Source organism: Chroicocephalus ridibundus, chromosome 2 (assembly GCF_963924245.1).
Source record: "Chroicocephalus ridibundus chromosome 2, bChrRid1.1, whole genome shotgun sequence".
Lineage (NCBI taxonomy): Eukaryota > Metazoa > Chordata > Aves > Charadriiformes > Laridae > Chroicocephalus > Chroicocephalus ridibundus.
Window position 1 is genome coordinate 163,573,222 of NC_086285.1, and position 13,040 is coordinate 163,586,261.

Genomic DNA, 13,040 nt, shown 5'->3' on the forward strand with positions numbered 1-13,040 from the left:
TGGAGGCAAAGGACCGTTTCTACTATCGTGGGCTGTGGAGGAGTACCCTGGCCATAATCATTTGTCTTGTGACAAAGTAGGTGGTAAGAAAACAAGAACTTCTCCAAACATTTCAGGAGGAAAGGAGATCTATCCCGTAGGAAAAAGTACACCCTTTAGGCCAGCCGATGTACATCAGTAAAACTATACTAGAGATGAAAATTGCTTGCCATGGGCTTCATAAAAATTGGTACCCGGTCCAGACATGACAGCATCATAAAGCAGCGTTGAGGAGGAGAGTTAGAGAAGGTCACTGCCCCCTCCCCACAGTGTTCCCTCAACAGGCACAAATACAAAGACCAAGCCTTTCAAAATCTTCAGAGTCCCGTTGCTGGTTTTCCTCCAGGACTGATTTCCACATCACAGCGCTGGCTGACCAGCAGAGAAAAAAATACCTCTCCTCTTTCTGATTCAACACTGCGACAAACCTGGGCAGCGAGAGGGGTCAGCTTTCCAGCTGGGAGTCTGCCACGTTTCTCTCTGTCCCTCAGCTCCATGACTCACCCACTGAGGCAGCAGGAGTGAGGACAACGCACCACGAGGTTAAAATGTCATCTCTCGTGCATAGCATCGGTAGCAAAATGAACTCACTAAGAGTTTTTAACAGCTGTGGCCCTGTTTTCATAAAAATATTACAGGTTACTTATTTCAGCAGCTTCTAAGAAGTTCCTAGATAGCTTAATAATCATCCTTTTCCAGTGTGTGGTCATTCCCAAGTGTATGCTGCCAAGTCCCTTCTCCAGAGTCATTTTAAAATGGTTCAGTGGTAAAGTCCACCACTTTCCTTGAGACTACCCTCCTTAGCATAACTGTTTTCCGCCCTGACACCCTAACTTGTAAGAGCTCCACTTATGCAAATCATCTCCCTTGGACCGCCCTCGTAACACTCAATGACTGTGGTTGAGTATGAGCATAATTTATAGGTAAATTAGATTCAAGTATTGGCAAATTTCTTGAGCACTTACACTTTTATTTTACTTACGTCCTGGCCAGGAGGCCCCTGTGGTCCAGGGATACCAGGTACACCACGGGGACCCTGGTAAGGAGAGAACAGACAAGCCCACTAATGTGAACAGTACTTATCAGGTGGTTCTTAGCTGAAGAGAAGAAATTTTCAGCCCAATAGTTATTAGGAAAAAAAAATTAACTAGCAGTTAAACAACTAAGAGGGAGTTTAAGGAAAAAAAGAAAATTAAATCTCACATTGAACTATCACAGTATTAGTCATTTCTGTGCCCCAAAGGACTATAAGTGCATCACTAAAGTCAAGCCTTACATGCCATGATTGGAAAGGTAATAATGACTCTTTATAGGAGGCAAGTTTATGAACAGGGAGAAAATATGACTGAGCACAGGACTGCAGAGGAGAAAAGAAGGTCCAGCTCCTCAGTGCCAAGCTAGCACACCAGCTAGGACTGGCTGTTGTGCTGGAAATTCGTGCCTGTGTACGTTGAGACCGTTGTATACAGTTATTTGGTTCATGCCAATGGATTACATGCGTGTAAAACTGCACATTGAGGAACAAAGTGTGTTTGGTGAATACTGAAATGCACAGTTTTCTGTAAGATTTAAGTAAGATAAATGCTTTAAAATGGTTTATTTTAAACCTTTGAGGCCTTGGCTATAAGGCATGGCAATGTGCCTTGAATTACGTGCCTCGAAATACTATTTTTGAATGAAGAGTTAAAAAACCAACTCATTATTTCTTTTAGGACTATGGACAGATAAGGAAAAGTTGTCACCATGCCAAGAGTCTCAATCAACTCTTTCTCACAACTCAATATAGCAGACAAGTAGCTGGTAATGCACAAGAGAAATTGCCTTTGGAGGGTCAGCCATTCTGAGCCACGCTGTGGCCCTACCATCCTTGGGCAAAAAGAAACAAATTAAGCATGTCCTCATGAAGTCACTGGTAGGAACACAATTAATGTGGTTGTCCCCTCCCCATAAAATTTGGGTGTAGTTAGAAAGACATACTGTACCAATGACCCTTTGTCTCCTGGGGGTCCCATGGGGCCCTGCAAACAGAAAAGACAGCAATCAAAACACTTAAAATTAACACCCCGCCTTGGATGATGAGGGTGGGTCCTGAAGCACCAAGATAACAAAAATTGGGCAAGGAAGGATGAGGAAAAGGAAACTCTGACAGCCTGCTCACACAGACATCCTTGGAGTGTGCAACATTCGAACACCGGGATGTTTCGGGGAAAGACCAAAGGCAGAGTAAGGAAGAAATTGAGGTGGATCATGGATCAGGATTACCCTGTCCCAGATAGAGAATCCTACACTTGCTCTTCTTGAATTTCATACGGTTGGCAATTGCCCAGATCTCTCTGTAAGTCCTCTCTACCTTCAAGGGAGTCCACAGCTCCTCCTAGTTTAGTATCTTCAGAAACTTATTTAATGTACATTGGATTCATGCATCCACATCATTTATAAAAACATTGAAGAGCGCTGGCCCTAAAATTGAGCCCTGGGGAACCCCAATGGTGACTGGCTGCAAGCCTGATGTAACCCCATTTACTATATTGTGATTAAATCCTATCTGTAACACTCTTCAGCAAGGGTGAGATCATGAATCTGAGCTCATGTGGTTGAATCTTACTGAGTGTGAAACCAGGTGAGCTGGTGAGTAGGAGAGTGTGCCAGCAACTGGGTTGAAGGTTGTGAACCCAGGGCCTCACAGGTCTGGGTGCCAGCAACTGGAGGACACTGGGGTGCGGAGGCATGGGTACTGGGCAGAGTAGGTGTCCAAGACCAGCTACTGGAAATATCCACATTACACGTATGTATTCCAACAGTCACCTTCAAACCTCATCAGCCAAAGAGGAGGACTGGGCTTAAGATACTCTTGTTCGTGTTTCTGCATTGGTCTGTGTGGCCACATGCGTGTGTGTGTGTGCGCGTTGCATATGCATATGCACATTGGCAATGTGTGCTGAGCCTCACTGCTGGCTGGACATAGGGACACAGAACCACAACACCCTCCCATCTCTTGGGCTGGGACAGGACAACTCTCCCAGGGCCTGAAGACCACTATATTTTAGCTACCTCTAACACACGGAAAAGCATCCCATGGGACCCGTGTGCTCTTTAAATGAGGTCCCAGCAGGGAGTCCAGTGGACTTGCATATGCTCTTTGTTTGGAGATGCAACTTTAAAGGTGCAATTGAGTAGAGTGAGCCACTAGAAGTATCCATTGGGATACTATAGGAACACCACGGAAGTGACGCAGTACCCATATCCAGCATGGATGAGTCAATCTGGCATTCCAAACACACCCAAAACAAGGCTTGACCTCACATCTCTGAGGCTGTGTTTGAATAAATTCATTCACTCTATGGCTCCTCTCCCTTTGGTTTCTATTTCAGGCACATTAATTCACTAATGCTCATACAGTCCTACATGCAAGATGCCTTAATGCTCTGCTCAAGTAAAGGCTAAATACGTAATTCTGAACCCATAGTAATACGAACAGGGCAAGACAGAGCTAGAGCAAAACCCTTCTACTTATGGAGAACACACGTCCATTAAGCAACTTCAGCACAGGCACGTGAATTCACCCCATTTCTCGAAGCAGTCCCCTCTTCTGCTTATGGTCCAGTTGGGATGAACACACTCTGCTAGTACTCGGTTTATGCCTCAGTGTTATGTAAATAGTAACTCAATACCTTAGCAAAGTTAAAAAGTCCTCATCTATACATACCTTTTATGCAGGGAGTAAAGCCCAAGAGAGGTAAGGGCACAGGAGGAAACAGGGTGAAGCCTCCAATTAAAAAGAGCTGCTGGCTCTCAGCTCTGGAGCTGAAAGTGTTAATGCACACAATTTTGTCACATTGCTAAAAAGGGTATAGGCTGACGCCTTTAATTCAGTGTGTAATACGCATTGAAGCAGCTCCACTGACTTTATTCTATTTTTTTTCTGTGGGACTCAGTCTTTGTGAAAGCCTGATGGATTCACCGTTACACAGTGTTTTTCAAATTCCAGAGTCTTTGCACTGGAGCTGAGGTTATGATGAATCTACAGTGGAGAAAACCATCATAAAAGTTGTTGAAGAAATATTTAGTGAAGCAGATTAAATAAATAAAAACAAATCAATTGGCAATAGTGTAGTATATAAGTGGCGACTCATCCTGACAGTGGTCAAACAATGGTGACAGAGGAGACAATAATCCTCTGGTGTGAGACAAGTGATGTTTTCATTTGGAGTCAAGTTCTTAGTCATTTGTGTCCATGGATATATGGATGCTAAAGTCCCAATGGAGAATAACTTTGTCATCTGGTGCTCATCAGGATGTAGAATTGAACTCACCTACCCCTGTACCGAATCTAAAAATCAGTAATTAAAAACTAGCCACAGCCTGGTGACTTTCAAACAATCCAGATGCTCGTTTGCTAATTTCATTTTAATTTTAATATTAATGACAGAACATTAAGAAATGCAAGGCCATCACTGTTCCTTAGATAAATTAAAACAAATAACACCCAGAAAATCTTCAATCATCGGTAACCCTGTGAGGACTGTCAAGGCCATGACACAGCCCCAGTGTGAAATGGGACAGACCCACTCTGCTTTCCCTTATAGGGTATTCAGCGCAGGAAAAGCAAATATTAAGTGGAGATACGCCTCAGAGTGCTAGATTTGTCAACCACTATTACACAGCAATACGACTTATAATTTCAAGGCAATTTCCTGTACTAATTGGGAAACATATCTAGATAAACCAGCGCATTAAAACATTGACTGTGATTGGTACAGTATCATGGCATGTGCGAGGGGTTGCAAAAGAAGGCAAGGTCTCAGAAGTCCTCTAGCAATCACAGCTAAGAATAAAGTTTACTTCCTCTTAAACATATTTCACTCACAAATTCAGTGCATATCTGGAGGACTCTGAGCAGGGCTACAGACAGAGCACTCCCAAATCCCCCTGATCTCAAGAAGGGGTCGTACGTGCCAAGTATTAGAATGATGGAACCCCGACGATATGAAAAGCCAGACTTTACAGAACAGGATCCCAGATACACCTTGTGGCCTACTGATAAGGGTGTACCTTCAACACCAACAGCAGGAGATGACCTGGATGAGGTGCAACTAAATCTTTGCAGGAAATTATGCGGATGATGGCACTCTTGGAACACAGAAATTTAAGTGATTTGATTTTGTGTTTCCCTATTAGAGCACTGACTGTGTCACTGATGTGGGCATGTGTGTCACACTCATCCCTTTTAATGGGGTGACAGCAGGGTTACATCTCCCCCGCAGACCAGTCCTGATGGCTTAGCGCAGATCTCAACTCATACCCACAGCCAACGTCTCAAGATGATGCAGAAGTCATGAGCAACAGCCAGTGATATCAATCATTCCTGCAGCACTTCTCTGCCTTTCTCTTTCAACTACAACCAAATTCATCAAGAGCCCTTACAACAGATGTGTTGACATATGAGCCACGAATGGCAGCCTCTGGACTATGCTGTTTGCATCTTCAGAGGGTGAAATGTCCTACAGGTTCTTGGCACAGATGAGCACAGGCAATGCATTCCCCAGGTGGCGATGGGTAAATTTTTACCTTCTTACAGGTTGCAGCATCATCAGCTACTTACAGGGGGTCCAGCCAGCCCAATTCCTGGCACTCCTCTGTCTCCTGGCTGTCCAGGGAGGCCGGGAGCTCCTCTCTCACCCTGAAACAAAGGAAGAAGTTAAAGGTGTTGTGCACTGTTGAGAAAATGTGCTGAAATGCAATCAGGTTTTACAACACAAGACTGATACATCCACTACCTAAACGGGGCCTACAAGAAAGATGGGGAAGGACTTTTTACAAGGCCATATAGTGATAGGACAAAGAGTAATGGCTTCAAACTGGAAGAGGGTGGATTTAGATTAAATGTTAGGAAGAAATTCTCTACTCTAAGGGGGGCGAGACACTGGAACAGGTTGCCCAGAGAAGCTGTGGCTGCCCCATCCCTGGAGGTGTTCAAGGCCAGGCTGGATGGGGCTTGGAGCAGCCTGGTCTGGTGGGAGGTGTCCCTGCCCAGGGCAGGGGGTTGGAACTAGGTGATCTTTAAGATCTTCCAACCCAAACCATTCTATGATTCTGTGATTCATCCTGACCTGATCCTTCCCACAGAGGGATGGTATCAGGTGTGGCGGCATGGGGATAAGGCACGGTTACTGTCACATCACGCCAAGTAAAGTGCACCTTTCCTTCACACAAGCCCCAGCCCACTTCTGTGAACACTCACACAACAGCAGAGTGTGCCACATCACAAAACTGAGCAGGAACATGGCCTTCACAAGTGTTTTAATTTATTTTAGTGCACAGCATCCAATTACCAGCATCTGTAATTGCCTGCAGGGTATTAGGCACTCTCCTTGGCTTGGGGAAACACTAACCACCATAATGCACTTTTCTTTGTGTGTCTATGTTAGGCAGCTAACCTGCAAACATTGCTAAATATAGATTATTTATCCAGGGAAGAAAGTATTAGGGATGTTTGTTTTCTTTACAATGTTCTCCTTTACCAACATAGGCCTGCTCACAGAAATGTATGAATGATTTTTTGTTAAAAAATAATTCAACAGTTCTACCACTCTCTCTAGAGCACTATACTACAAACGGAGAGACCTCCCTTCTAGAAAACAGGATTTTCAATAGTAAAACCTGCAGAGCACGGACAACTACTTGACACTGTTTATGGGGATTGTAGACAGAGGGTTAAGAAAGAATTCAGCTGCAGTACTTAAATTTAACGTCTATTCTCTTGTTACAGGAAGAAATCAAATAAGATTTTTTATGGATTGTCTTGCAGAGATTTGGGCTCACATTGGCAGTGGACTTATAACAATGAATCTTATTTATGTTATTTATTATTACACTATTTCCAGCTATGTAGAAGCATGATAGAAAAAGTGTTACCCGTGGGTTTTGCCCACCCAAAATTCAGTCTGCAATATCTCCTGATTTTTTTTTCCCTTTCTTTATTTCCTTCTTCTTAAACTAATCTTATATTACAAAGAAACAATACTGTGAGGGCAGTGAGAGAAACTGTATTCTGATTAGTTCAAACACTCCGGCAGATCCCTTATCTGTTATTTTATTCAAGAACAAAATTTCAATACAAAAAGTTCAGTAGCATATTCCCATGCAAAATTAAGATTCTTACCAACTTGTGTTGATATTGAATAGAATATTTAATGAGATTTCTTTTAATGTTTTTTCTGACTTCTATATTATTTCTCAGTCTATTATCATGTGTATGTTCTGAACTGTCAAAGATATATACAACAGACTGCAATGCACTTATACAGAATGCAGCAAAACGAAAAGGAAATATTTTATAGAAGTTTGGTTATTTCAAAAATATGGGATCTAGATGGATCTAGTCTCATACTGCTGTATTCCTCCTTATATCATTTACAGAATCTGTTTCAACATCCTATTCTTCTTCCAATCCAGATTGAATGATCACAGTAATTTCAGAGGAGAATTTTTGACATATCTGGCTGAAGATTCAAGCACAATCCAGGTGTCCCCAGAAGCAAAGAGTTTTGCTATTTTATTCCTTTCTCTATTTGCTGCGTACTTATAAGGGAATAAACATTATTTTCAGATGGAATTAGAGTCATTAACTTAATCAACTAGCTAGTTTTTGCCTTACCTACAATGTTGGAGGACAAACCAAGACTATCTGGTCCCATTGGAAAATAATTCACATCCCCCTTGGAGAGAGGTGAAAGAAACGAGTGCTACAGAGGAGTGCTCTTTGAGGGGCTGACAGGCGGTCTCAAGAGTGGGTCGACCTTTAACTATCCAATGTCTCTCTTGCTGTATGGATTAAAGGTGCCCAGTCACAGTTTCCCTGAAAAAGGGTGCATTTAGCCCTCAGCCTGTGTTGAATCCACACAATGCTGGAAGAAATTTTAAATGTGGAAAGTGAGCACAGCTAATTCATATCTTAGTATTTACATCTACAGACACATTGGAATAATCAAGAAAGGAACCTCCTAAAAAGCTAGAAGTACATTTTTGACGGAAAGCTTCACAAACTCTATTTTCCAGTGAGAAAGAGAGCACGTTTTCACCATAACTTTTTCTCCAGTTCCAGCAACGGAGACAAGCACAGCCCACAATAAAGCCCACGCTCACCTTATGTCCAAAGGGTCCTGGCAAGCCTGGTGGGCCCCTTTGCCCCTAAAGTGACAGAGAGAAAACCAGAAAACAGTCACCATGCAGCCAAACAGGAGCCTGGACTTTGAGACAGTCAAGGCAGCAAGCATCCCCACCACCCCCCTCCTTGTCTCACACCATCCTGGAAACATTTTACTGATAACCAATTCTGGAGCCCCGACTACAAGAAAGATATGGAAGTGCTGGAACGTGTCCAGAGAAGGGCCACGAGGATGATCAGAGGGCTGGAGCACCTCTCCTATGAGGACAGGCTGAGAGAGTTGGGGTTGTTCAGTCTGGAGAAAAGAAGGATCTGAGGAGACCTTATAGTGGCCTACCAGTATCTTAAGGGGGCCTACAGGAAAGCTGGTGAGGGACTTTTTAAGATGTCGGGTAATGGTAGCACTAGAGAGAATGGATTAAAACTAGAGATGGGTCGATTCAGACTGGACGTTAGGAAGAAGTTCTTCACCATGAGGGTGGTGAGACACTGGCCCGGGTTGCCCAGAGAGGTGGTGGAAGCTCCATCCCTGGAAGTATTTAAGGCCAGGCTGGATGGGGCTCTGAGCAACCTGGTCTAGTGGGAGGTGTCCCTGCCCATGGCAGGGGGGTTGGAACTAGATGATCTTTAAGGTTCCTTCCAACTCTAACAATTCTATAACATTTAACCAAACAAAATAATCTGCTAACTTGCTTAGAATTAAATGGTTTTAGGGAACTTCCATCAAGCTAATCATTTTTGTACTGGTCACAAGGACAACGGTTACTCCCTTTGGAGGTCTCCATTTCTGATGGCCACCGTAGCACACTGAACGGTCTAATGTTCAGAAACACAGCTTCAGTCCTCTCTGCCTTTTTGGACGCAGCACTGTGCTCTGTCTGCAAGCACTTGCAACAATGCAGTGTAACTCTACCAAAAATCCACTGTTCCTCTGCAGAAGTCATGCTCGTCTATCTCACATTGAACTACCCAAGTGCAGAGCTTGCCAGCAGTACTTACCTTTTCTCCATCTTTACCCTTACCAGGCAAACCCGGCTCTCCAGCAGGCCCTGGCTCACCAGCTGGCCCAGGTAAACCCACTTTTCCTTCTTTTCCAGGATCACCCTGTAGAAGACAATCCAGCAAAACACTTAGTAGCATACTAAAGACCATTCCTGTCTCAGATCTTTCATTGGAACTGAAAGACATGCGTTTCTTCTAGCCTTCTCATCTGAATTTTTCAAGGTATATAGGAAATGCTCTTTTATGGGAAGCCCTTTCCTTCAGTTACCTCAAGACATTTGTAATTTTCCTTAAAGAAAGTAAAAAGGGACTTGAAAATGTTTTGAGAACCAGCTGTATGAGCGAGCCCTTGGTCCACACCAAGGACCTGAGGTAGGTGACCCTGAGGTAGATCTCAGTAATCTGGAAGATGATTTGACTGAAGGGGCTGCAATTCATCTCCTTTTAAACTCCATATATATGCATATATGGGGTCATGTCTCTGATTAGTCATTCCTATCCCAGCAAACAAAGACCAGGACTGCAGCATGCTGGGCACTGTGCAACGTATGAGCAAATTACAAACCCCTGACCTCAGAGGACTCACTGCCTAGCTATGAGATGGGACAGAACAGGCAAGGCAGGCAAAAGGTAAGTGAGGATGCACTGGAAAACTGAACTAATGGTCCAGTCACAACAGCTTATCAGGAAAGCAGAAATCTCAGTTTCTAAACCATGAAGCCAGTTTTTCTTCCAGCCTTGGATTTACAGTGGTGAACAGAAAGGAATTAAAACACCAAATGCCCACTCTCGTCAGGCAGTGAGGACAGCAGAAGATCATCATTGCATAAATGTGTAGCAGTGACTTCACTGTACCCAGTTGTATCTCAGTGGTTTTATCAGGTAAATTATAAAGCTGCAACAGGGTGAAAATCTTATAGCATGTGTAACAGAGGAGGTCAAACAAGATGATCTAATGAGCCCATGGGTCTTAACCATCCACAAACCTATGAAATAATTTCCCAGTTCAGACTGCTCCTGTCCCAGGTTAATTAAAATGCCCTGGAAAAAAAAAGAAACAAATTGATGAAAGAAGAAACTCACTTTTTCTCCCTTTGCTCCCTCCTTTCCCGGCAGTCCAGGGTCTCCAGGCACACCCTGGAGAGAAAAGAACTTTAAAGCTTAAAAACTGTCATTTTAGGTAGTATCAGATCCTAAAGCAAATGGATAGACTGTGGGTTCAGTACGGTCTATCTCAAGGATTAGTATCACTTCTACATTTCCAAGTACAGACAACCTGTAATCCAGAGAACACCACAGAAAAGCTGTGTACCAAGTGCTTAAAGGAGTTATTTTTTTTTAATATAAAAAAAGAGCTGAACAGCAAAAGCAGAAACTGAGCTAATCCCAGATTTGTGCAGTCTCTTCCTACCAATAACTATTTTTTTTTTCATTCTGTGTAATCCTCAGCAGTTCCCAATCCATTACCAACAAACCCCAAATCATCACCTCTGTATCAGAGAAGCCAAAAGTCTCACAATATTAACTTTTTATGGCTACTGCTCTCCAAAGCTATACATTGGAAAACATAGTTATGTTCGTTTTACCTTCTATTTCAGTTTTCAATCCTTTTCACATCTTGGCAGATCTCAAAGGATTCCTTGTCAAAATATAGATGATTTAGAGCTCCCAATTAAATACTGTAATTCCCTAACTCAACAAAACACATTATGGAGTGGTACTCCATTTTATGGTGTGAAAGGATGTCTTGGCACCTGTAAGATTGGACTGACCTCCTCAAAGGATGGATGCAATAATTGTTTTCCTCTCTGCACCAGTAAAAATTATTTGAACTATGTAAGCTTTTATAGGTAAGATATTGGTATTACTGATATATAAGTTTGCTTAAAGGAATATGAAATTGAAAAGGTCTTCATTTTTTATATCATCTTTCAGTTTGAAATTAAATCACTACATTAATACAATTAAATCAAATGTACCTTAACAATTAGTAGAAAGGTAATTTAAGATTTCTTAGATCACCCAGTTAATAAACTCTGCCTTAAAGAGTCCTCTGTGCTAAACCACTGTGCCTGAATACATTATAGCATGGAGTCTAACTGCTGTTTTCACTTACTCCACCATAAACCTAGAGAAACCCCAGACACTAGAAAGAAAATTACACTAGTGGAGCAGGGAGTAGAGTTAGTCCAAATATATTTTTACAAACAGGAAAAGCTCTATCATGCAAAACTTAATAATGGTGATGAACATCTACTGAGGTAAGGAGGACACCATACTGATTTCAAGGCTCTGGTTGTAGGATCAAATACTTGCATGTTTTCGTAATACAAATAGGAATTTACCGTGCAATTTTTATATCAAGAAGTCATGTTTTCAAAAGGAAAGGAGATGAAAATGAGGCAAAAGAAACAAAACCAGAGAGACAATAAACATTGAGATTTTTCACTTGAAGAGCTGGCAGCAAAAATCCCTTTTGACAATTGGGTGAGGAATGAAGCAGCTCCATGCTTCCCTCTTGCTGCAAATGAAAATGAGAATATGTTTCATGGATACACCATTCCCAGGTGCCTCCAGATCTTTCAATTCAACCATAAAAAAAAAGTGTAATGAAGCACAGCCTTTTGAATCTGATAGTAAACCCTGTGGAAGGGAAAAATAAACATATTAAATAAAGAAATCAGGGCACAGATGGGAAAACAAATACACTGGTGCATACATACCACATTTCCAGGCAAGCCTCTTGGACCTGGGGGCCCTGCTGGTCCAGTAACACCCTGTTTTAAGAAAATGAAATGTGTATGCATATATAATTCACAACTTGCACCACCACAGGAACAAGATGTTCGAAATGAGATTGGAGTTCATGTCACACAAGGTGTTGTACAAGCACAAAAGCAAAAACCAGCATTTTTGTGAAACACTTTCTAGTGTAAAGAAGCATGGAACAATACAAAATGGATGAAGACTCTCTTTGGGAACTTGGAATTACCCTCCATCAAAATAAAACCTAAATCTAGATGAGATACAGGAAGAAAAGTCTGGACCTGAAACATAAAAGAACAGAGGAAAGTATGTTGATTTATCTTTAAAATAAAAATCTAGGTCAACAAAATATGCTTTGTTGACAATTCTACCGTTCTCTACCCTGGGGAACAAAACCTGAAAACAATCATTTGTACTAAATGGGTGAACAGCTCAAACCATTCAGAGTGTTATAGTTCTGAATTGCAGATCTTTTCTGTCTGCAAGTGAAAGCTTTTTAGGGTGCGAGAGCCCACGTGTGTCCCCAAAAATGCATGGGGGGCATGAGAGGACACATATTTTGGAATTTATGTCCCCATAGAGATGTATTTTTGGGGTTACCAGGCTATATTTACACATCTACCTCTAGACTTGACCATATCAGGTTGAAGTTGCTACCTGTGTAGTTGCTCGTCACCCTGCATTGGCCAGGGTTCACCTGTCATCACAGCTTTGCAAGGAAAAGGATTTCTATTAGCATGCCTAATCCATTTAGGGCTGAACCAGACAGGCTAGCTAAAACCTTCTGCATCAGCAGACTGAAATAATCTGTCTGACTTGCGGTACAGAGAAACCCCTTCTACTGTAAGGGCTGTGCAGTAATATCTTGCAGAAGGACAATGCAAACATTTGGAAGATGATGAAAAACTTCCACAACACAGCTCTTCACAGAGTGAAAGTCTACCTGTTGCCTTCGGCTCACTAAAAGAGAATTAAAGGTTTCCAAAAGATTTCTTTGTTATTTACAGTAACTGGTCAACGAGCCAATAGAAACATTTGGAGCAGTGGCAGCCTGTGAAAGGATGGC

At 42.3% G+C, this 13,040-nt stretch overlaps 1 protein-coding gene across 1 annotated transcript in view; it reads right to left on the reverse strand.

Moving 5' to 3' along the window:
• COL22A1 (collagen type XXII alpha 1 chain) overlaps window positions 1–13,040 on the reverse strand; it is a 244,803-nt gene that overhangs the window by 35,792 nt on the left and 195,971 nt on the right. Inside the window, exons 37-43 of the mRNA XM_063327586.1 lie at window positions 11,932–11,985; window positions 10,292–10,345; window positions 9,206–9,310; window positions 8,185–8,229; window positions 5,642–5,719; window positions 2,022–2,057; window positions 1,022–1,075 (exon numbers count right to left, since the gene is read on the reverse strand). Of these exons, the coding sequence (XP_063183656.1) occupies window positions 1,022–1,075; window positions 2,022–2,057; window positions 5,642–5,719; window positions 8,185–8,229; window positions 9,206–9,310; window positions 10,292–10,345; window positions 11,932–11,985 (426 nt within the window). The remainder of the gene's footprint in view (window positions 1–1,021; window positions 1,076–2,021; window positions 2,058–5,641; window positions 5,720–8,184; window positions 8,230–9,205; window positions 9,311–10,291; window positions 10,346–11,931; window positions 11,986–13,040) is intronic.